Source organism: Bufo bufo, chromosome 7 (genome assembly GCF_905171765.1).
Source record: "Bufo bufo chromosome 7, aBufBuf1.1, whole genome shotgun sequence".
NCBI lineage: Eukaryota > Metazoa > Chordata > Amphibia > Anura > Bufonidae > Bufo > Bufo bufo.
In genome coordinates this window covers 124,066,528-124,091,581 of record NC_053395.1, presented here as the reverse complement: position 1 = coordinate 124,091,581, position 25,054 = coordinate 124,066,528, and the positions used below count along the sequence as shown (strand labels likewise).

Sequence of the window (25,054 nt, the reverse complement as noted above, 5' to 3'; positions counted from 1 at the left end):
ACAGACAGAAACAACATTTTTTAATATAAGAGACTAGCAGCAGGACCCGGCTTCGCATGGGTATATTTAATCTATTTCACTTCATCATTCCGTGTGTCATAAAAAGATGTCAACAGTATTCCCCATAACAGTGACCTCTACAGTACCTGCCCCTTTTAACAATGACCTCCACAGTGCCTGCCCCTTTCACAATTACCTCCACAGTGCCTGCCCCTTTCACAATTACCTCCACAGTGCCTGCCCCTTTCACAATTACCTCCACAGTGCCTGCCCCTTTCACAATTACCTCCACAGTGTCCGCCCCTTTACAGTGACCTCCACAGTGTCCGCCCCTTTACAGTGACCTCCACAGTGTCCGCCCCTTTACAGTGACCTCCACAGTGTCCGCCCCTTTACAGTGACCTCCACAGTGACCGCCCCTTAACAGTGACCTTCACAGCGCCCGTCCGTTTAATAATGGCCCCCCATGCATGTAGCAGGGTAGTTGTGCTGTCATACGTCATATGACTGAAAATTTAAGGACCTGCGAACTGCTAAAACCTCTGATCAGTTGTTATGGCAACCTAGAGTAGGACCTGCAAGCTTCTATTGACTAATAAGGGACATTTGACCGTGTAAATGGCAGTTCGGATTTTAGTGAAAGGCTTGCTGGCTTCTATTGGCTAATGCATGTTATTTTTTGCGAATATCTCAGGAATGGTAAGTCCTAGAGAGCTGGGTCTAAAACCTTCCCGGACACCTGTTGTACCTGTGTGCCAAATTTGGTGAAGATCGATCCAGTCGTTTGGTCGTGCATAAAGAACGTCCAGACAGACAGACAGAAACTCATCTCGGGCACTGTGGAGGTCTCTGTTGTGAAAGTCACTGTTAAAGGGGCGGTCACTGTTAAATGGGCGGCCACTGTTAAAGGGGCGGTCACTGTGAAAGTCACAGTTAAAGGGGCGGTCGCTGTGACAGTCACAGTTAAAGGGGCAGGCACTGCTAAAGGGGAGGGCACTGTGGAGGTCATTGTTAAAGGAGCAGGCACTGTGGAGGTCATTGTTAAAGGGGCGGGTACTGTAGCGACACACGGAAACATAAAATGAAATAGATGAAATATACCCGTGCGTATATGGATCCTTCTGCTAGTTTTTATATATATATATATATATATATATATATATATATACATATACAAGGAATGTGGGCAGCACCACTATCTGTATAGTACAGTCGGAGTGCCAGCGGCTGAGTCGGCGATCCACCTCCAAAAAATGTAGAATAAATGAAATCCGCAGCACATCCAAGTAGTGAAGTAGTGAAAGAAGCTTTAATCACCAAGCATGCGACGTTTCAATCCTCTGCTTGAGAAAAATCCCATTGAGAGGATTGAAACGTTGCATGCTTGGTGATTAAAGCTTCTTTCACTACTTGGATGTGCTGCAGATTTCATATATATATATATAATGGCAACACATCAGGCTAAATATAAATGTGGAGGTGCTGGTCAATGGATTCGGCAACAAATCCAGGCCAATATAAGAATTTAAAAAAATGGCAGCACTCTTACAAAAAAGATTTGTGAAAAGAAATACACTTTATTCACCCCTGTGATCGCAACTAGGAATGAGCGAATTTGTGTTTCAAGTTTGGCTTACAAGGTTCAGGTTCGGGTTATTTAAGAATTTCATTATGGATTCTGCTACCATAGACCATAACTAAGGGTACAGGCACACGTTCAGGATTCATGTGCGGAGAATCCGCACTGAAATCAACAGGTGTTTGCAGGCAAATCTGTGCGCTCAATACGCATCAATTGGTGCGAATTTACATGCGGATTTGGTGCAAATGTTCTGCATGCAAATTTTACTAAGTGAATGAAGAAAATCCAGTCAGAAAAAATAATATAATATAATTCGCTTCCACTTGGAACCGAACCCGAGTTCGGGAAATGTTTTTTTACAGTACAAGTTAATATATGAAGTGATTACTCATCAGAACCAATACATTCTAATACTGTACAGAGCTCCTGCTCCGTACAGTATTAGGGTCCATTCACACGTTCGTATTGTATTGCGGATCCGCAACACACCCGGCCGGCACCCCCATAGAACTGCCTATTCTTGTCCACTATTGCGGACAAGAATAGGACATGTTCTATTTTTTTCCGGGGTCACGCTCCAGAAATGCGGATGCGGACAGCACACTGTGTGCTGTCCGCATCCATTCCTGCCCCATACAGAATGAATGGGTTCACACCCGTTCCGGTTAATTGCGGAACGGATGTGGTCACATTCTACGGACGTGTGAATATACCCTTAGAACGAAGTTTTATGCGAATCGATTCGCTCATCCCTTGTTGCCATACACTTTAGAGGCTTTCAACCAAAAGATAACCCGCCGGTTGAAACTTAACCCCTTAAGGACTCAGCCCTATTTCACCTTAAGGACTTGGCCATTTTTTGCAAATCTGACCAGTGTCACTTTAAGTGCTGATAACTTTAAAACGCTTTGACTTATCCAGGCCGTTCTGTTTTTTTCGTCACATATTGTACTTCATGACACTGGTAAAATTGGGTCAAAAAAGTTAATTTTTTTGCATAAAAAAATACCATATTTACTAGGGGTGCACCGAAATGAAAATTCTGGTCCGAAACCGAAAATTCAGGATGCCCTTGACCGAAAACCGAAACCGAAACTGCCTTTTTGCCCAAATACTTTTAAAATACTTTTTTTTTAATGATTTTATTAATAATTCTTTTTCATGAATGAAATTCATCTGTGGGTGGTGCTGTTTTGGAGAGGGGGATCTGTGGGTGGCTCTGTTATGGAGAGGGGGATCTGTGGGTGGCGCTGTTATGGAGAGGGGGATCTGTGGGTGGCGCTGTTATGGAGAGGGGGATCTGTGGGTGGCGCTGTTATGGAGAGGGGGATCTGTGGGTGGCGCTGTTATGGAGAGGGGGATCTGTGGGTGGCGCTGTTATGGAGAGGGGGATCTGTGGGTGGCGCTGTTATGGAGAGGGGGATCTGTGGGTGGCGCTGTTATGGAGAGGGGGATCTGTGGGTGGCGCTGTTATGGAGAGGGGGATCTGTGGGTGGCGCTGTTATGGAGAGGGGGATCTGTGGGTGGCGCTGTTATGGAGAGGGGAATCTGTGGGTGGTGCTGTTATGGAGAGGGGGATCTGTGGGTGGCGCTGTTATGGAGAGGGGGATCTGTGGGTGGCGCTGTTATGGGCATAACAGTGCACAGATCCCTTTCCCCATAACAGTGCACAGATCCCCCCTCCCCATAGCAGTGCCATAGACCGATCCCCCTACCCATAACAGCCCCGGCCCTGCTGCTCACAGCATCACTCACTGCATTTTTACCTTACAATCGTGACGCTCCAGTAACAACTCTGCAGGCAGAGCGGAGGGCGGCGTAACGTCACTTACTCACGTGACGCACCTGCTCCGCCTCCTTCATTCATAAAGTGGGCGGAGCAGGCGCGTCACGTGAGTAAGTGACGTTACGCCGGCCTCCGCTCTGCCTGCAGAGTTGTTAGTTACTGGAGCCTCACGATTGTAAGGTAAAATAAAGATGCAGTGACAAAGTAAACCGCCCGCCCGCAGATGGTGGGTGTCAAATCCCACACCCCATATTTTCGGCCGATATGTAACAATATCGGCCGAAGTGGATTAGGTGCATTTTCGGCCGATATTTTCGGCTGCCGGAATTTCGGTGCACCCCTAATATTTACCAAAAATTTCAAAGTTTCAGTTTCTCTACTTCTGTAATACATAGTAATACCCCCAAAAATTGTGATGACTTTACATTCCCCATATGTCTACTTCATGTTTGTAGCATTTTGGGAATGATATTTTATTTTTTGGGGATGTTACAAGGCTTAGAAGTTTAGAAGCAAATCTTGAAATTTTTCAGAAATTTACAAAAACCCAATTTGTAGGGACCACTACAGGTCTGAAGTCACTTTGCGAGGCTTACATAATAGAAACCGCCCAAAAATGACCCCATTCTATAAACTACACCCCTCAAGGTATTCAAAACTGATTTTACAAACTTCGTTAACCCTTTAGGTGTTGCACAAGAGTTATTGGCAAATGGGGATGAAATTTGAGAATTTCATTTTTTTTGCCTAATTTTCCATTTTAACCCATTTTTTTCCACTAACAAAGCAAGGGTTAACAGCCAAACAAGACTGTATCTTTATTGCCCTGACTCTGCCGTTTACAGAAACACCCCATATGTGGCCGTAAACTGCTGTACGGGCACACGGCAGGGCGTAGAGGGAAAGGTGCGCCGTATGGTTTTTGGAAGCCAGATTTTGCAGGACTGGTTTTTTGACACCATGTCCCATTTGAAGTCCCCCTGATGCACCCCTAGAGTAGAAACTCCACAAAAATGACCCCATCTAAGAAACTACACCCCTCAAGGTATTCAAAACTGATTTTACAAACTTTGTTAACCCTTTAGGTGTTGCACAAGATTTAATGGAAAATAGAGATACAATTTCAAAATTTCACATTTTTGGCAGATTTTCCATTTTAATATTTTTTTTTCCAGTTACAAAGCAAGGGTTAACAGCCAAACAAAACTCATTATTTATGGCCCTGATTCTGTAGTTTACAGAAACACCCCATATGTGGTCGTAAACCGCTGTACGGGCACACGGCAGGGCGCAGAAGGAAAGGAATGCCATACGGTTTTTGGAAGGCAGATTTTGCTGGACTGGTTATTTTGACACCATGTCCCATTTGAAGCCCCCCTGATGCACCCCTAGAGTAGAAACTCCAAAAAAGTGACCCCATTTTAGAAACTACGGGATAGGGTGGCAGTTTTGTTGGTACTAGTTTAGGGTACATATGATTTTTGGTTGCTCTATATTACACTTTTTTGTGCGGCAAGGTAACAAGAAATAGATTTTTTGGCACGTTTTTATTTTTTGTTATTTACAACATTCATCTGACAGGTTAGAACATGTGGTAATTTTATAGAGCAGGTTGTCACGGACGCGGCGATACCTAATATGTATACAATTTTTTTTATTTATGTAAGTTTTACACAATGATTTCATTTTTAAAACAAAAAAAATGTTTTAGTGTCTCGATAGTCTAAGAGCCATAGTTTTTTCAGTTTTTGGGCGATTATCTTAAGTAGGGTCTCATTTTTTGCGGGATGAGATGACTGTTTGGCACTATTTTGGCGTACATGCGACTTTTTTGATCACTTTTATTACCTTTTTTGGGAAGTAAGGTGGGCAAAATTTCAATTTACTCATAGTTTTTCTTTTTATGGCGTTCACCGTGCAGGGAAAGTAACGTGACCGTTTTATAGATCAGGTCGTTACGGACGCGGCGATACCAAACATGTGTAGGGAATTTTATTTATTTTTATTCAGTGATAAATGTGTTTTTTTTTAATCTTAACTTTTTTCACTTTTTTTTACATTTTTTTGACCCAGACCCACTTGGTTCTTGAAGATCCAGTGGGTCTGATGTCTGTATAATACAGTACAGTACAATATGTATTGTACTGTACTTACACTTTGTCTGAACAGATCTATGCCTTTTAGCACAGATCTGTTCAGCACCATGGACAGCAGGATGCCTGAGACGGCGTCCTGTTGCCATGGGAACCTTCCCCGTCTGCTCAGTAGTGATCAGAACTGCGCAGACGGGGAAGGGTAAGGACGGGGGTGTCGGGGGGCTGTCTGGGAGCTCTCTCCCTCTCCCATCGGGGGGCTGCAAAGGCACAGCAGCCCCCCGATGGGAGAGGGAGGGAGCTCCCTCTTACTGTTAACTTTTCCCATACAGCGGTCCATACGGACTGCTGTATGGAAAGGGTTAAACGGCTGACATCGCATCACCAATGTCAGCCGTTTATACCAGGGTGTCAGCAATGTGCTGACACCCTGGTATAACCACTAGAAGCCAACGATTATTCAAGGGGAGGTGGGCGGGGGATCGCGATCCCGCCTGCCGCACCGCCCGCCTCCGGCACCGCCTGCGACACCCCCCCCCTGCACCACCCGCCCACATAATATCATTCAGGGGGGCAGGGGGGGTTAATAAAACTTAATTTCGGGCGTTTTAAAGTTTGATCCCCGCGGTCAGACTCTGACCGCGGGGATCAGAATCAGCTAAAAGCGCAGCAAACCGCAGGTCTGAATTGACATGCGGTTTGCTGCGATCGCGGATACGGGGGGTCACATGACCCCCCCTGCATTGTTACGGGATGCCGGCTGAATGATTTCAGCCGAAATCCCGTTTCGATTAACCCCCGGGGTGCCGCAATCCTATTTTAAACTCATGACGTACCGGTACGTCATGGGTCCTTAAGGACTCGGGACACATGCCGTACCGATACGTCCTAAGTCCTTAAGGGGTTAAAGAGGACCTTTCACTTGTAAAAACATTGTGAACTAAGTATGCTGACATATAGAGCGGCGCCCGGGGATCTCACTGCACTTACTATCATCCCCGGGCGCCGCTCCGTTCTCCCGTTATGCCCTCCGGTACCTTTGCTCTGTAAGTTATAGTAGGCGGTGTCTTCCCTTGTCCTGTGGGCGTCTCCTTCTCCTTTTTTTTTTCTCCCAGGCTGTGAGCTGTGCGCTGCGATTGGCCAGCGCTGCAGCCTAGGAGAAGGAGACGCCCACAGGACAAGGGCAGACACCGCCTACTATAACTTACAGAGCAAAGGTACCGGAGGGCATAATGGGAGAACGGAGCAGCGCCCGGGGATAATAGGAAGTGCAGTGAGGTCCCCGGGCGCCGCTCTATATGTCAGCATACTTAGTTCACATTGTTCGTTGTTAAAGAGGACCTTTCACTTGTAAAAACAATCGTTTTTGCCAACCAATGACCGAGGATTATCGTCTGAAAAGAAGTCGGCCATGTTTAATATTTTCATCCGATAGTCAGACTAAAGATCTCTCATTCACAGAAGGGTCGTTCATGAACTAAACCGCTTTCTTTACAAAAAAAAAAAAGGCAATTCCATTAGTTATTGTGAGCCAAAACCAGAGATAAGGTATAATGGAAAGATTTCCTCCGATTCTGTGTTTTTGACCCACTCCTGGGTTTGACTCACAATAAGGCTCCATTCACACATCTGCAATTCCGCTCCGCATTTTGCAGAACGGAATTGCGGACCCATTCATTTCTATGGGACCTGCACTTCCGGGTCCGCAAATCTGATCCCGAAAAAAATAGAACATGTCCTATTCTTGTCCGCAATAGCGGACAAGAATAGGCATATTTTATTAGTGCCGGCAATGTGCGGTCCGCAAAATGCGGAACGCACATTGCCGCTGTCCGTGTTTTGTGGATTCGCAAAACACACACGGATGTGTGAATTGGCCCTAACTGATGGAAATAACTGACCAAACAACTGAAGTGTGAACTTGGCCTATGTCTATGTCTGTGTTGGGGGTGTCCAGTTTATGGTCAGCTGGTTTTCATGTCAGGTTGATCAGTATCACATGCTGTACAGCCTTCCAGCAAACTTCCTGCTGCCTTTTCCTTCCCTCGGATCCAGCTTGAGCTTTGCTGTTTCCCCGGTCGTCACGTCGGACACAAACAGGATGAAGCATAACTGTCCAGGGTTCATTGTGAGACTGGAATAAGCAATGATTTCTGTCGGTGTATTTGGAGCAGGGTATGTGTTGTTATTGGGTTTTACATGTATATACCTGTGGTTAGAAGGTAGGATGTTAACAGTAGTTTAAATAGCAGGTAAGATTCTTGGTGACCGAGTCTAACAGTGCCCTGTAATGCAGATTAATGGAAGACTTTGTCAGAGCCCATATGCCTACTGTAATGGTGACCATTAATGGTTAGTTGGCATCTTTTAACATCCAGATGCTGCAGACCGCTTTAACTCAGAAATGGTTGAATACAATATATATATATATATATATATATATATATATATATATAATATCTCTATCTCTATCTCTATCAATTTACTATATATACTTAATGGGGTAAATAAATAACTTTCTAACATTCTAGGGGACTGGCCTGGCTTTTCTTCATACAACAAAGAGTAGAAGTAGCAGATGTTATATAAGCACGTTAACATGAAACGAGTTGTCTATCTTGTCCCTGGGACATCGCTGATGAATCTGCCCTGTCCCAGGCTTTTGTGTCACCTGTTCTTGGGCTTCTATAGACTAATATAGAACAGATTTTGCTTTGTCAAGTGGTCATACTGTCCTCTTTGTCCTTAGCTGTTTTCTTTTCTTCCAGCTCTTTTCTCTGTAGTCGCTGTTGTCCTCATGGTTGTCAGTTTCCATATCTAATATTCACTTCCAAGGACAGTGACTGCTGGGATGACCAACTCTCCTCTGATAACTGGTGCCCTTTGTTCTTGGGAATATCTAATTGAACAGAAAAAATTACCTTCTAAGCAGTGTGACGAATACCACGCCTCGTGCCCGCTTGACGTCACCTACGTCGAGCTCACGAGAGCGGTATGGTCACGGGTTACCAAAGCGTGACGTTATGTCCTCCATAGGAGCAGGTAAGGTCGGCTTGGTACAGTTTACACAGACACCTCTTGTCCACGCGAGTACAGAGAGGCAACAAGCTGAGAGAGCCTTTTCACTGCCGCAGTGAAAACAGTGATTTCTCAGCCCGGGTATCTGCCACCAGCTTCTCGTTTGATATAAGCCCGGTCCGCTAACGGGATTATATAGGGTAAGAAACCCACCCGGGGTAGCTTATAATTGGGCCGAAACGTGTGGATTCGTGATCGAGATACAAGATTAAATTATATATTTAATTGCCTTAAGGGCACACTAGATATAACACAATATACAAGAGAGAATATATACAGTAGTCTGAGGTTATAAATACAGGTTAAGCAGAGCAAAAGTCAGTTACCGGGTAAGATGAAAGTTCCTTTGGGGTATAATGGTGGAATAGTCTTTGGCTGCAGTCACGGGGGGGCAGTTATGTCAGCTGGTTCCCGGTCTCTCTAAACACATTGGCACAATGTGACCCCTTCAGAAAAGACACGCCCGCTTGCTGGCACAAGCTTTTTAACCTGTAGCCGGCCTTTGGGAGGGGTCCACCCCCCACTGCTGGACTGGCTCCAAAGGACTAGCAAAACCCTTTTACGGTTCATAGCTCCAGTCCAGAAGGTCACAGGGAGATGGTTCTGGGGCCAACGGATCCGCCTGGGTTCCGGCTACAACTAGAGTCCAAACATGGTACCGTTAGTTGGTTTCTGTGGGCAAGATATGTATATCTCCCTTTCCGTGCATCCCACCCTCAAACAAAGACCATGGGCAAGTTTCTCATGGACACCGGGACACAAATGTATCCGGTTTGCGCCTGCGATGGCCGGGCGATTCATAATTCCTTATGAAATGTAGGTGCCAACATGTCTGGGAGGTAGCATTAATCCTGGGAAGGGCTTATACCTCCTGCTGGGGGTTTTTCCTGCAGGATCCGTGCTGTCTGACTGGAGGTGTGAAATGTAACAAAAGGTGGCCTGCTAGGAGTTTTCTGCTATCTGGCGGTGGCTTTGAAGCAGTGCCCCCCTGTGGAGCTTGATTTCCTCTGCCATCTTTCAGCAAATAGTGGGTGTGAGGACATATTAGTAAATATTAATCCATATTCCTCACACCTCCCCTTTTTGAAGGGCGCCAGGGGGCAGCACAATCCTGTGTTTCCCCGTGCGCCCATCCGCACCCTCTCTGGTGGTGAATGGAAAAGTGGTACGGCTGGTGCGCCAGGCTCCCACGTACCCACCTCCCATTCGTTCCTGACCCATGGAGTCACCCGGACTGAGCCTGACACTGAGGCCACAATTACTGGCATCAGTCGGTACTATAAAAGGCCGCGTGAAGTCTGCTGCCTGTAGTACCCGGAAGCTGTCCAATCGACTGCGGAGGGCAGCTTCTTCCTGGTGCTGTCCGTCAGGGGCTTCACCAGGCTACTAAAGTGGGGTGCAAACTCCCTATAGTACCGGGTGGTGCCAAGGAAGGACATCACCTGGTGCTTGTCCCGGAGGGTGAGCCAGGATACGCTGGCATCCACTCTCCCGGACTCCGGTTCCAAAGCTTCCCCGCCTGCCCGGGACCCTCGCTTATGCCCAGTTGGCACTTTCCTGGTGTAAGGGTCAAGCCTACCTGGCAGATCTGCCTGAGCATCTGCGCCAGATGCTCTCGGGGATCCTCCCATGTAGGACCGAAGACGGCAATGACCTCCAGTTACACGGCCGCGTTTACGCATTTCTCTTCAGCCGATTCTACCCCTCCAATCCTGGAGACAGTAACGGATCTCCCGGGCAGTAAATCATGGGGTGCCACCAGTTCAGGCCATACCAGTGTCATCTCAGCACCGGTGTCTCTAAGTCCCATAGCCACGGCCTGGCCCACGGTGACCGTTTGAACATTGTCAAGGGACCTCCCACCACCCCCACCCACACACAACACAGTGGACGGTTTCCGGGTCGATGACTGTGACGGACACGTGCCCTTGAAGTGTCCTGGCTGTTTACACAGGTGGCAAAGTCAGTGTTCCCCCACCGACATGGAAAGTGAAGCCGGGGCTGGTGCCCACTTGGGCCTTAGGACGAATACCACGCTTCGTGCCTGCTTGACTTCACCTACGTCGAGCTAACGAGACACGGTATGGTCACGGGTTACCAAAGCGTGACGTTACGCCCTCCAGAGGAACATGTGAAGGTCGGCTTGGTACAGTTTACACAGACACCTCTTGTCCACGCGGGTACAGAGAGGCAACAAGCTGAGAGAGCCTTTTTACTGCCGCAGTGAAAACAGCGCTGTCTCAGCCCGGGTATCTGCCACCAGCTTCTCGTTTGATATAAGCCTGGTCCGCTAACGGCATTATATAGGGTGAGAAACCCACCCGGGGTAGCTTATAATTAGGTCGAAACACGGACGTGGGGATTCGTGATCGAGATACAAGATAGCACAAGATTAAATTATATATTTAATCGTCGTAAGGGCACACTAGATATAACACAATATACAAAGAGAATATATACAGTAGTCTGAGGTTACAGATACAGGTTATATAGGTACAACATGGTTAAGCAGAGTAGAAGTCAGTTGCCGGGTAAGATGAAAGTTCCTTTGGGGTATATTGGTGGAATAGTCCTTGGCTGCGGTCACCGGCGGGGATGGGGGGGGGGGGGGCAGTGATGTCAGCTGTTTCACGGTCTCTCCAAACACATTGGCATGATATGACCCCCTTCAGAAAAGACACGCCCGCTTGCTGGCACAAGCCTTTTAACCTGTTACCGGCCCCTCCCTTCCCGGCCTTTTGGGAGGGGTCCACCCCCCCTCTGCTGGACTGGCTCCAAAAGACCCACAAAAGGCTTTAGGGTTCAGTCCAGAAGGTCACAGAGAGATGGTTCTGGGACCAACGGATCCGCCTGGGTTCCAGGTACAACTAGAGTCCAAACATGGTACCGTTAGTTGGTTTCTGAAGGGAGATATGTATATCTCCCTTTTCACGCATCCCACCCTCAAACAAAGACCATGGGCAAGTTCCTCGTGGCTCCCGGGACACACATATGTATCCGGTTTGCGCCTGCGATGGCTGGGCGATTGATAATTCCTTATGAAATGTAGGTCCCAACATGTGTGGGAGGTAGCATTGATCCTGGCAAGGGCTGATACCTCCTGCTGGGTTTTTTTTCCTGCAGGATCCCTGCTGTCTGACTGGAGGTGTAAAATGTAACAAAAGGTGGCCTGCTAGGAGTTTTCTGCTATCTGCCGGCGGCTTTGAAGCAGGGCTCCCCTGTGGAGCTTGATTTCCTCTGCCATCTTTCAGCAAATGGTGGGTGTGAGAACATGGCTGACAGTAAATATTAATCCATATTCCTCACAAGCAGAGATTGCTTATTACATAGAACCATTCAGTTAGTTTTGCATTAGAGGGGCCAATATGATGGCATGCTAGTGTGCTACGCAATCTGACCAAGGGCAAACAGAACTTCAAGTTGGACATCTATAGTTGATTCCAGCTTCTCTATATTATTTCTCAAGGCTCATGCACTCTCTACAATCAGCAAGAAAAAAGTGTTGCATGTTTCAGCCTATGTATGTATGGAGACACCAGAGCCTGTTTGGCAGAACATGAAGACTATACAGCTCTGTCCTAAAGAAATGGACAGGTCTCTCCAAAGTGTAACTGGCTTGACACACTTTACTTGTTTTTTTTTGTATATGGAGAAATCTTAAGGGAGTTTTCAAGACTTTATAACTGATGACCTATCCTCTGGATAGATCATCAATATCTGATCGGTGGGGGTCTGATACCTGGGGACCCTGCCGATCAGTTGTTTGAGAAGGCAGCGGTGCTCTCTCTACTTTTCCTAGGCGCAGCTCAGCCCCTCAGAAGTGATTGGTCTTGAGCGCGATACCAAGCACAGCCGCTATACGATGTACAGCACTTTGTTCAGTAAGCTGCGCGAAGGCTGTGGCACTCACAGGGGTTCTGGTAACTTCTCAAACAGCCGATCGTCTGTGGTCCCAGGGTTCAGACCCCCACAGATCAGATACTGATAACCGATCCTGGGGATAGGTCATCAGTTATAAAATCTTAGAAAACCACATGCAAGTTGTAGAAATCAAAGCTATAGTGCTTCAAAGGTGTTTTGTAACCCCAGTCTCATTTATCTTATTTCATTTTCAGCAAACCCCAAAATATATATTCCAAGGTACTTCTAGTCAATCATGCACCATACACACCATACATTTTTTAAGGGGTTGTCTGGCTAGTTACAATAAAAAAAAAAAAAAGGCTCAGTATGGTGTAAAATAAGAAGCTTTATTTTAAAAATGACTCGCCCCACCCATTTAACCCCTTAGGGACTTAGGACGTACCGGTACGCCGCGTTTGCCGAGTCCTTAAGGGCTCAGGACGTACCGGTACGTCCTAAGTTTAAAAGTAGATTGCGGCGCGGCGGGGGTTAATTGTGACAGGATGCCCGCTGAAATCATTCAGCGGGCATCCTGTCACAACGGTGGGGGGGGGGGGGGTCAATTCAGACCTGCGGTTTGCGGCTTTTACCTGGTGCGGCGGCGGTGGTCGGCAGTGCCATCGGGTCCCCATGCGGCTGTGGGGGGGACCCGATGGCATGGAAGGCAGCGCGATGTCTAAGGAAGGCATCGCGCTGCCTTCCGGTGACGAGCCTGTGAGATCCAGCCCCCTGGATCTCACAGGCCGGAAGCTGTATGAGTAATACACACAGTATTACTCATACAGCCAATGCATTCCAATACAGAAGTATTAGAATGCATTGTAAAGGATTAGACCCCCAAAAGTTCAAGTCCCAAAGTGGGACAAAAAATAAAGTGGAAAAAAAAAAAAGTTGAAAAAATAAAGTTTTCCCCCAAAAAATTAAGTTTCAAGTGAAAATAAACAAAAACGTCATTTTCCCCAAATAAAGTTAAGAAAAATAGTGGAAAAAAAAAAAGTATACATATTGGGTATCGATGCGTCCGTATCGACCGGCTCTATAAACATATCACATGACCTAACCCCTCAGATGAACACCGTAAAAAATAAAAACTGTACTAAATAAACAATTTTTTTGTCACCTTACATCACAAAAAGTACAACAGCAAGTGATCAAAAAGGCATTTGCCCACCAAACCGTCACCTCATCGCGCAAAAAATGAGCCCCTACCTGAGACAATCGCCCAAAAAAATAAAAAAAACTATAGCTCAGAATATGGAGACACTAAAACATAATTTTTTTTCTTTTAAAAAAGTTGTTATTGTGTAAAACTTACATAAATTAAAATAAAAAGTATACATATTTGGTATCGCCACGTTCGTATCGACCGGCTCTATAATATCACATGACCTAACCCCTCAGATGAATACCAAAAAAAATTAAAACTGTGCTAAATAAACAATTTTTTTGTCACCTTACAAAAAATTTTTTTATAGCAAGCGATCAAAAAGTCCTATGCACCCCAAAATAGTGCCAATCAAACCGCCATCTCATCCCGCAAAAAATGAGACCCTACCTAAGATAATCGCCCAAAAACTGAAAAAACTATGGCTCTCAGAATATGGACACACTAAAACATGATTTAAAAAAAAAAAAAATTATATTATTGTGTAAAACTTGCATAAATAAAAAAAAAAGTATACATATTAGGTATCGCCGCGTCCGTGACAACCTGGTCTATAAAAATATCACATGATCTAACCTGTCAGATGAATGTTGTAAATAACAAAAAATAAAAACCCTGCCAAAACAGCTATTTCTTGTAATCTTGCCTCACAAAAAGTGTAATATAGAGCAACCAAAAATAATATGTACCCTAAACTAGTACCAACAATACTGCCACCCTATCCTGTAGTTTCTAAAATGGGGACACTTTTTTGGAGTTTCTACTCTAGGGGTGCATCAGGGGGGCTTCAAATGGGACATGGTGTCAAGAAAACCAGTCCAGCAAAATCTGCCTTCCAAAAACCATATGGCATTCCTTTCCTTCTGCGCCCTCCCGTGTGCCCGTACAGTAGTTTACGACCACATATGGGGTGTTTCTGTAAACTACAGAATCAGGGCCATAAATATTGAGTTTGGTTTGGCTGTTAACCCTTGCTTTGTAACTGGAAAAAAATTATTAAAGTGGTAAATCTGCCAAAAAAGTGATATTTAGAAATTTTATCTCTATTTTCCATTAATTGTTGTGGAACACCTAAAGGGTTAACAAGGTTTGTAAAATCAGTTTTGAATACCTTGAGGGGGATAGTTTATAGAATGGGGTCATTTTTGGGTGGTTTCTATTATGTAAGCCTCGCAAAGTGACTTCAGACCTGAACTGGTCCCTAAAAATTGGGTTTTCAAGATTTGCTTCTAAACTTCTAAGCCTTGTAACATCCCCAAAAAATAAAATATCATTCCCAAAATGATCCAAACATTAAGTAGACATATGGGGAATGTAAAGTAATAGCTATTTTTGGAGGTATTACTATGTATTATAGAAGTAGAGAAATTGAAACTTGGAAATTTGCAATTTTTTACAAATGTTTGGTAAATTTGGTATTTTTTTTATAAATAAAAATTAATTTTTTTTAACTTCATTTTACCAGTGTCATGAAGTACAATATGTGAGGAAAAGACAATCTCAGAATGGCCTGGATAAGTCAAAGTGTTTTAAAGTTATCAGCACTTAAAATGACACTGGTCAGATTTGCAAAAAATGGCCAAGTCCGTAAGGTGAAATAGGGCCGAGTCCTTAAGGGGTTAACCAATGGGCCCGACTTCCTGGTCCCTCTCATCACAGGAAATGTGATCGCTTTCGCAGTCCCTGGTTGAGGTGGATCTCCACTTCGGAAGTGATTGGGTGATCGTGTGTTGAGAGGTTCCAGGAAGTAGAGACTGGTGGGGGATGCAGGACTCATTAGAATGAGAGCAGCGGGTAACTGGTAAGACGTATTTACTTCATGTATTTCCACGGACTGCAGTAGTCAGTATCACTCATAGTTTACAAGCCTCCATATTTATTTTGTCATAAATCATAAAGATTATAAGAATGTTATGTATAGGTCAGATAATAGTGTGAACACATTGTAACGCAGTAACCTGCACATGCACCTTCTGACTGTGGCAAATAGTCTCCTATTTTTAAGGATTGTCAATTACTTTGGTTTTCCCACAATAAGGGCTCATTCACGCGAACGTGTGTGCCCTGTGTCCGTGCTGCAGACCACTGTGTGCCCGCTGTTTGCGGATGGGGTGCGGAGGCAGTGCTTCTGTGGGCTTTTGCTCTGTGCCTCTGCACCGCTCCATATCTTGCAGATTGTGTTTCCGGGCCGCAATATGGGCACAGGCCTCACACGTTCAAGTGCATGAGCCCTAAGGGCACCAGCCGAGTGTGCTCTGTATCATGGATGCGGACCCATTCACTTGAATGGTTCCGCAATCTTCAAGATATGGAGTGGTGTGGAGCGGAGGCACAGAGCAGACTACCATGGAAACAGTACAGAGCGCTATGGTGGAATTTCAGTCCGTTCCTCCGCCCTACAAAAAATAGAACATGTTCTATTTGTTTGCGGTGCGGACTGAATCTTGAAGATGGCAGATCCATTAACCACTTCAGCCCCCTTACCTTAAACACCCTTAATGACCAGGCCACTTTTTACACTTCTGACCTACCCTAATTTCACGGTTTATTGCTCGGTCATGCAACTTACCACCCAAATGAATTTTACCTCCTTTTCTTCTCAGTAATAGAGCTTTCATTTGGTGGTATTTCATTGCTGCTGACATTTTTACTTTTTTTTGTTATTAATCGAAATTTAACGATTTTTTTGCAAAAAAATGAAATTTTTCACTTTCAGTTGTAAAATTTTGCAAAAAAAAACGACATCCATGTATAAATTTTTCTCTAAATTTATTGTTCTACATGTCTTTGATAAAAAAAAATGTTTGGGTAAAAAAAATAAATGGTTTGGGTAAAAGTTATAGCGTTTACAAACTATGGTACAAAAATGTGAATTTCCGCTTTTTGAAGCAGCTCTGACTTTTTATTTTTTGTCACAAGTTAGCGGAAAATGATGATTTATTTTCTTTCTTTTTTTCTTACAAAGTCTCATATTCCACTAACTTGTGACAAAAAATAAAAACTTCTATGAACTCACTATGCCCATCAGCGAATACCTTGGGGTGTCTTCTTTCCAAAATGGGGTCACTTGTGGGGTAGTTATACTGCCCTGGCATTCTAGGGGCCCTAATGTGTGGTAAGTAGTTTGAAATCAAAATCTGTAAAAAATGGCCGGTGAAATCCGAAAGGTGCTCTTTGGAATGTGGGCCCCTTTGCCCACCTAGGCTGCAAAAAAGTGTCACACATGTTGTATCTCCGTACTCAGGAGAAGTTGGGCAATGTGTTTTGGGGTGTCATTTTACATATACCCATGCTGGGTGAGATAAATATCTCGGCAAAAGACAACTTTTCCCATTTTTTTTATACAAAGTTGGCATTTGACCGAGATATTTCTCTCACCCAGCATGGGTATATGTAAAATGACACCCCAAAACACATTGCCCAACTTCTCCTGAGTACGGAGATACCACATGTGTGACACTTTTTTGCAGCCTAGATGCAGCCTACATCGCCAATTGAATCAAATATACAGACACCTTCTTATACCAGCGTCTGGTGCGTCGGGAAACTAAATAGGGAGCCAACATCTGGTCATTGAAGTCCACCCCTCCCATGAGCAAATTATAGTCGTGGACTGAGAGGGGCTTTTCAATGACACGGGTTGCCCTTTCAATTTGTATTGTCGTGTCTGCGTGAATGGAGGAGAGCATGTAAACGTCACGCTTGTCTCTCCATTTCACCGCGAGCAGTTCTTCGTTACACAAGGCAGCCCTCTCCCCCCTTGCAAGACGGGTGGTAACGAGCCGTTGGGGAAAGTCCCGGCGACTAGTTCGCACGGTGCCACAGCAGCCAATCTGTTCTAGGAACAAATGCCTGAAGAGGGGCACACTTGTGTAAAAATTGTCCACTTAAAGATGGTACCCCTTGCCAAATAAGGGTGACACCAAGTCCCAGACTGTCTTCCCACTGCTCCCCAGGTAGTCAGGGCAACCGACCGGCTCCAGGGTCTGATCTTTTCCCTCATAGATCCGAAATTTGTGGGTATAGCCTGTGGCCCTTTCACAGAGCTTATACAATTTGACCCCATACCGGGCGCGCTTGCTTGGGATGTATTGTTTAAAGCCAAGGCCCCGGTAAAATGTATTAGGGACTCGTCTACGCAGATGTTTTGCTCAGGAGGATACAAATCTGCAAATTTCTGGTTGAAGTGGTCTATGAGGGGCCGAATTTTGTGGAGCCGGTCAAAAGCTGGGTGGCATCTGGGACGAGAGGTGCTGTTGTCGCTAAAGTGCAGGAAACGCAGGATGGTCTCAAAACGTGCCCTGGACATAGCAGCAGAGAACATGGGCATGTGATGAATCGGGTTTGTGGACCAATATGACCGCAATTCATGCTTTTTGGTTAGACCCATGTTCAGGAGAAGGCCCAGAAAAATTTTAATTTCGGAAACTTGGACTGGTTTCCACCGGAAAGGCTGGGCATAATAGCTTCCCGGGTTGGCGGCTATAAATTGAGTGGCATACCGATTTTGTTTCTGCCACGACTAAGTACAAGAGCTCCGCAGTCAAGAACAGCTCAAAAAATCTCAGGGCCGAACCGATCTGAGCTGTCTCAACCCGAACTCCAGACTGGGCGGTGAAAGGGGGAACTAATGGGGCTCTACGGGCCTGTCAACTGCCCTTCTGGTGCTCGCCACTTCACCATGTTGTACGGCAGTGCTGGTACTAGGTCCAGGGAGGGCTGCGCTGCTGGTGTATGCCTCACCACGTGATCCGACAGCGCCAGCCCCACTCTGCTGCCCTTGAAACGGATTCTGCACAACCTGTGGTCTAGCGACACGGGGCTGGGTACGCCTGGTGCTATCAGGGACCTCAACCTCCTCGTCCGAACTTTGGGTCAGACTGCCACTGCTTTCTACAGGTTCATATTCTGACCCGCTAGATTCGTCAGATGAGGGTTCCCATTCCTCATCCGACTGGGTCAGAATCCTGTAGGCCTCTTCAGAAGAATACCCCCTGTTTGACATTTGGACTACTAAATTTAGGGGTATTCCCTGAGACTACCCAAGAAAAAAAACAAGCCTGTCTTACAAAGGGGAGGCTATCGAAGTACCGGAGGCCGCTGCGATTGATAAAAAATATCAAAACTGATTTTTTTATCGCCGCAGCGCTTGGAAAGTGATTGTGCAGTGATCAAAAAAATATATATTTTTGTCACTGCGGCGGGGCGGGTGTGGGTGACTGCACGTGTGGGCGACCGATCAGGCCTGATCGGGCAAACACTGCGTTTTGGGTGGAGGGCGAGCTAAGGTGACACTAATACAATTATAGATCTGACTGTGATCAGTTTTGATCACTTACAGATACTATAAAAGTACAAATGCTGATTAGCGATACGCTAATCAGCGAATCAGTGACTGCGGTGGGCTGGGCGCTAACTGACGCTAAACTACCTAACCAAGGGGCCTAAACTATCCTAAAACCTATCAGTCAATACCAGTGAAAAAAAAGTGACAGTTTACACTGATCACTTTTTTCCTTTCACTAGGTGATTGACAGGGGCGATCAAGGGGTGATCAAGGGGTTAATTCGGGTGATGGGGGGTGATCTGGGGCTAAGTGTGGTGTTTGGTGCTACTCACTGTGATGTCTGCTCCTCTGCTGGAACCAACCGACGAAAAGGACCAGCAGAGGAGCAGACAAGCCATTTAACACATTATATTTACAAATATAATGTGTTATCTGGCTTTTGATTCGATTTTTAAAAAATCATCAGCTTGCCAGCCACGATCATTGGCTGGCAAGCTTATGACGCGACCCCCCTCTAACTTTTGCCGGCCCGCGATGCGCATGGGCGGGCCGGCTTTGAGCGAAATCTCGCGTCTCGCGAGATGACGCGTATATGCGTGACTCTGCGCAGGGCTGCCCCCTCCAGAACGCCATCCTGCGTTAGGCGGTCCGGAGGCGGTTAAAGTGAAGATTTACAAATACAGTCAAGCACAATATCTTCTACACTTTTTGGTCTCTCCTGGGGCATGTCCCTGATCTGCCATACTTATTACAGTACCTGTTCAATACAATACACATTGCGCTGCATACTACGGCCCCTTTCACACGGGTGAGTTTTCCGCACGGGTGCAATGCTCATTGCACCCGCACTGAATCTGGACCCATTCATTTCCATGGGGCTGAGCGGTGATTTTTACGCATCACTTGTGCGTTGCGTGAAAATCTCAGCATGCTCTATATTGTGCGTTTTTCACGCAACACAGACCCCATAGAAGTGAATGGGGCTGCGTCAAAATCGCAAGCATCCGCAATAAAGTGCGGATGCGGTTCGATTTTCACGCATGGTTGCTAGGATGAAAGTCTATTCACTGTATTATTTTCCCTTATAACATGGTTATAAGGGAAAATAATAGCATTCTTTAATACAGAATGCTAAGTATAATGTCAATTGAGGGTTAAAAAAATAAAAATAAAATTAACTCACCTCCTCCAATTGATTGCGTAGCTGCTAGTCTCCTGTTCTTTCTTCAGGACCTGTGGTGATGTCACTGAGCTCATCACATGATCCATCAATATGGTGATGGACCATGTGATGAGCTCAGTGACGTCACCACAGGTCCTTTGACAAGTCCTGAAGAAAGAACAGGAGACCACTAGCTACCCGATCAATTCGAGGAGGTGAGTTAATTTATTTTTTAACCCTCAATTTACATTATACTTGGCATTCTGTATTAAAGAATGCTATTATTTTCCCTTATAACCATGTTATAAGGGAAAATAATAAAGTTTACATAATACTGAACCCAAACCTGAACTTCTGTGAAGAAATCCGGGTTCGGGTTTGGTTACCAAACATGCCAATTTTTCACATGCGCGTGCAAAACGCATTAGAAAGCTTTGCGCTCGCGGGGAAAAATTGCGCATGTTCCCGCAACGCACCCGCATCTGTTTCCGCACGTCACCTGCAACGCCCGTGTGAACCCAGCCTAAGGGTTCAATTCAGTGATCATGGCAAGAAAAGTATAAAATTTCTCTGTTTTGCTGTGTTTACATTTTTTGAGAGTAAACCAACACCATACTATAGTGCTTCCTAACACCTTTCTAACTATGCCCCTATTGAAAAAGATAGAGGATAAAAATAAGTTTTAAAACAGGGCTTCCCATTAGTTATCTAGGTAGTGACTACTTAGGGTGTCCTTCCAGTAATCACACCATGATTGATATCCTGCTAGGTCTGTGAAGTAAGCGCTAGCTTGGCTATCTGTGCAGAAAATGTTTTCTACTGCACCGCATACCCCCTAATGACAGTCAATACAGACGTTTATAGATGGGATATATTGCATTTTGGCCGGTCTGTATGTTATGTTCTACTTCAGAAAATTTTCCTTTTATATATTCTGAAGGTGTGAACCAAGCTTTATTGTGCATGAATACACTGCAAAATGTTCCACTGGCAGTGACTGTGAGATGGGTCCTTCTTCTAACCCTCTGCTGTGCCGATCTTCCTGGTTTCAGATGAGGGCTTGTGATCGGCAGTAGTGCTCATTGACCCCCTCCTACATAGCCCACATATAGGCAGATCACCAAATCAAACACTCCATGGTCCCGTTTACTGTTGCTCCAATCCTCTGTATTGTCAAACCCATGCCTCCATATGAAATGTATTTAGTTTAGTTATTGCTATTTTCAGATGTACTTCTTACACTCTTCCTATTTTTCCTTAGGTCTCATGAGATGGCCACAGATGACAAGTCCTCTCCTACACTGGAATCTGCCAGCGAGCTGCCCAGGTCTCCAAGTAGTCCATCCCATCTTACTCATTTTAAACCTCTGACCCCAGATCAAGATGATCCACCTTTTAAGTCTGCCTACAGTTCCTTTGTGAATCTTTTCCGCTTTAACAAAGGTAACATTTTGTAAGAATATTAATTCTGATGTTTGGGCTCAGAAAAAAGGCAAAACCAGATCGAAAAACATCATCTCTGCTTCATTCACACATTTCACCATTGCCATGTTTCTGTGTAAAAATGAATGACAAACTTGTTACATTGAACATACAGGGCAATCTGCAGGCAGGTTATGGAGCTGATCAGATTTATGTCCCTGCTGACAGTGGGCAGATCTACCCCTGATGGTCAGCGGTCACTGTCTGCACACTCCTACAGGGAAGCCTGCCAATCATTGAGTGAGGATACCCACTGGACTCATAAGCAGAAGCAGTGCTGGGCTGTGGTGCCTAGGGCCCACCAGTAAAGGTCATTCTGTGGGCTCACCGTACAGATACATGAAAATGTTACCTGACCCCCGTTTGCATTTCCTAAAACACTGCCAACGCACAACATGGTAGTAATCTGTTACCTGCCCTGCACCTTGGAGCTCCTGTCAGTATCCTGCTCTGGCCTTGAAGTTGCACCCTCTTAGTTATGTGAGCCAGAAACATGAGCTCAGCAAAACGCTGCAAGATGATTGATGTGGGCAGGGGCCAACATCATCAGGATAAGGCCTTATTCAGAGTTTTGGTCAGTTATTTTACATCAATGATTGTGAGCCAAAAACAGGTGTGGAGCCTCCACAGACATAAGGTATAAGGGAAAGATCTGGACCTGATCTGTGTTTAGAGTCGCACCTGGTTTGGGCTTGCAATAACTGATGGAAATCACTGACCAAAACACTGACGTGTGAATTAGGTCTAAATAGTCAGTATCAGACTGATGGGAGTTCAGGCAGCCACCAATGCTGAAAACTATACAGTGGACGGAGGTCTTCAACCACTGTGCAGTTTTCAGCACCGGCATACTCCAGCTCAGCTCCCATTCACGTGAAAGGGAGCTAAGCTGTAGTACCCCAGCATGGCCACTGCAACGGGGTGATCTGCTTTTTGGCTCTGTCCAATGTAAAGTTTCCGGCTCTGGCAGCTGCCCAAAACAGCTGATTGTTGAGGCATGGGGTGTATGACCCAATCGATCTGATATTGAGGACCCATTCTGGGTATAGCAATATATAAGTCCCAAAAAACCTCTTTAAATTATCTATCCAGTTATTTTATATGAGAAATCATAGGTCTGACAAATATACTGCCAGCAAGTCAGGTATAAAAGGTAGTGGGAATGACATTAGTAATAAACCTCAGAACCACCAACGCTAAAACATAGCCATTATTAGATAATGTATATGAAAGACTAATAAATGCCTCTAAACATATAACATGATAGGACCAATAAAGACGTATGATTTAGGGAAGAGTGCTGTCCTTATTTACTCTTCCTGGAACTTTTTAGGCCCTGCCTAAGAGTCGCAGTCAACGTAGAGGGTCAGTTGAGACATTTCCAGTTCCAAGCCCTACCGTTTGGCCTCTCAATGGCCCCAAGGGTTTTTACAAAAACCATTGCAGAAATGTCAGCTCACATAAGGGAGAAAAATGTATTTTTCATACCGTACCTGGACGATTTCTTAATTGTAGGAGAAACAGAATATGCTTGCAAGATGGCAGCTCACGAGGAGTCTGTGGTCCCTCCTGCATCGGTACCTTTAAAGGGGTGAGTGTTCTGGGCTTTTAGCTTGGATTTTGTGTGCTTATACACTTGTACTAATGTCTTGCAGATTAAACCTAGGAAGGTGGTGTCTAAAAAGAGGCGTAAAGTGGGTCTATCTTCTAACTGGGAGAAGAAAATGTGTCAGCCATGCATTGATAAAACAGTGTCAGAAGAGTCACCATATTTTTTATAAATGTCTGCAGCATTTGGTTAGATCCGAGGTCAATTCTACCCTATTTTCCAAGAAAGGGGGAGAAGAGAAAGACCCTAGAATAAAGCGCAGGGAATCAGCACAGGAACAGTTTTCATCTGATTCAGATGAAGAGCTTCATTCCTTTTTATTTGGCCATTCTGGCGACTCTTCCCTTTCGTCCGCTGAAGAAGGTGAAATTAGTGGCAGGCCATGCTTTCCCATGGAGGATACCAAGAAGCTCCTGAAAGCTGTGCGTTCTACTATGGGTATGGAAGAGATCAAAGACCCCAGGTCTATACAGGACATTATGTTTGGGGGGCTGGAATCTCGACACCACAGTACCTTTCCAGTTCATAGAAATGTTACCGCCTTGATTAAAGGGGAGTGGAGAAATTCTAATAAGGGTGTTTTCATCTCAAAGAATCTCAAACGGAAATATCCATTTAAAGAGGAGGATTGTGCTATCTGGGATAAAGCTCCTAAAATAGACGTGGCGATTTCCAAAGTCTCCAGGAAAACAGCGTTGCCCTTTGATGATATGGGAATGTTAAAAGATCCATTAGACAAGAAGGCCGACTCTTTTCTTAAAGGGATTTGGGAGGCATCAACTTCCTCCTTTAGACCAAGCATAGCCCATACTTGTACGGCCCAGTCTCTTATGGTATGGTTATCAGAGTTAGAAGACCAACTAAAAAATAAATGCCCTAGAGAGGAGATTCTACCATCTCTGCCAACCATAAAGAAGGCAGCTGATTTCCTGGCAGACGCCTCTGCCGATTCGGTCAGGCTGGCATCAAAGGCCGCCGCTTTGTCTAATTCAGCACGCAGGGCTCTTTGGCTGAAGAATTGGGTTGGTGACCTTCCTTCTAAGAACAAGCTGTGTGGTGTCCCTTGTGAAGGGGAATACCTTTTTGGGTCTGGCCTGGATGATTTATTAGACAAAGCGGCCGATAAGAGGAGATTTCCAGGATTTTAAACTTCCTTCCCTTCTAGGAGAATAAATTCAATCGTTCCTTTCGTCCCTTTAGAGGTAGTCAGGGGTCAGATAAAAAGTCCAGAGAAGATAGATTTCGTACCCAAAGGAAAGGTAGAAGTTTTTTCTTCAATCAGTCCTTTGGGGACAAAAAGAAACAAGATCAACAATGACGCCAGGGGACAGGTAGGGGGCAGATTAAGAAATGAAGTCCGTGGATTGTAGACACCATTCTCAACGGATTAAAGTTAGAATTCCGTCATATCCCTCTAGTAAGATTTTTACCTACGAAGGATCAGCCTTCAGCTTTAGGCGTTTCCGCTATGGAAAACAAAGTTCTAAAATTAATAGAAAAATCACTTTTAATCCCAGTGGCAAAAAAGGAGATGGGCGAAGGATATTACTCCCCCCCTTTCTTGGTAAAGAAACAAGATGGCTCATTCAGGACAATAATAAACCTAAAAAATTTTTTTACCTTTTTCTTCAGGTGAAGAAATTCAAGATGGAGACTATAAAATCTGCCATAAACCTACTCCTTCCCTCACTGCTTCATGGCAGTGTTAGATCTCAAGGATGCATATTTTCACATCCCGATTTCTCCAGAACACCAAAGGCCCTGCCTAAGAGTCGCATTCAACATAGAGGGACATTTCCAGTTCCAAGCCCTACCGTTTGGCCTCTCAATGGCCCCAAGGGTTTTTACAAAAACCATCGCAGAAATGTCAGCTCACATAAGGGAGAAAAATGTATTTTTCATACCGT

At 45.1% G+C, this 25,054-nt stretch overlaps 1 protein-coding gene across 8 annotated transcripts in view; it reads left to right on the top strand.

Annotated features, from left to right (window-relative positions):
- PIKFYVE (phosphoinositide kinase, FYVE-type zinc finger containing) overlaps positions 1-25,054 on the top strand; it is a 326,446-nt gene that overhangs the window by 57,041 nt on the left and 244,351 nt on the right. For 4 of the 8 annotated variants that reach the window (XM_040441692.1, XM_040441691.1, XM_040441690.1 and 1 more), the window contains exons 1-2: positions 7,616-7,636; positions 21,318-21,499. In XM_040441692.1, the coding sequence (XP_040297626.1) occupies positions 21,328-21,499 (172 nt within the window). In that variant the 5' untranslated portion in view covers positions 7,616-7,636; positions 21,318-21,327. Of the gene's footprint in view, positions 1-7,568; positions 7,637-21,317; positions 21,500-25,054 lie in introns of those variants that run through there. The other 4 variants (XM_040441689.1, XM_040441688.1, XR_005780642.1 and 1 more) reach the window with 3 other exon arrangements.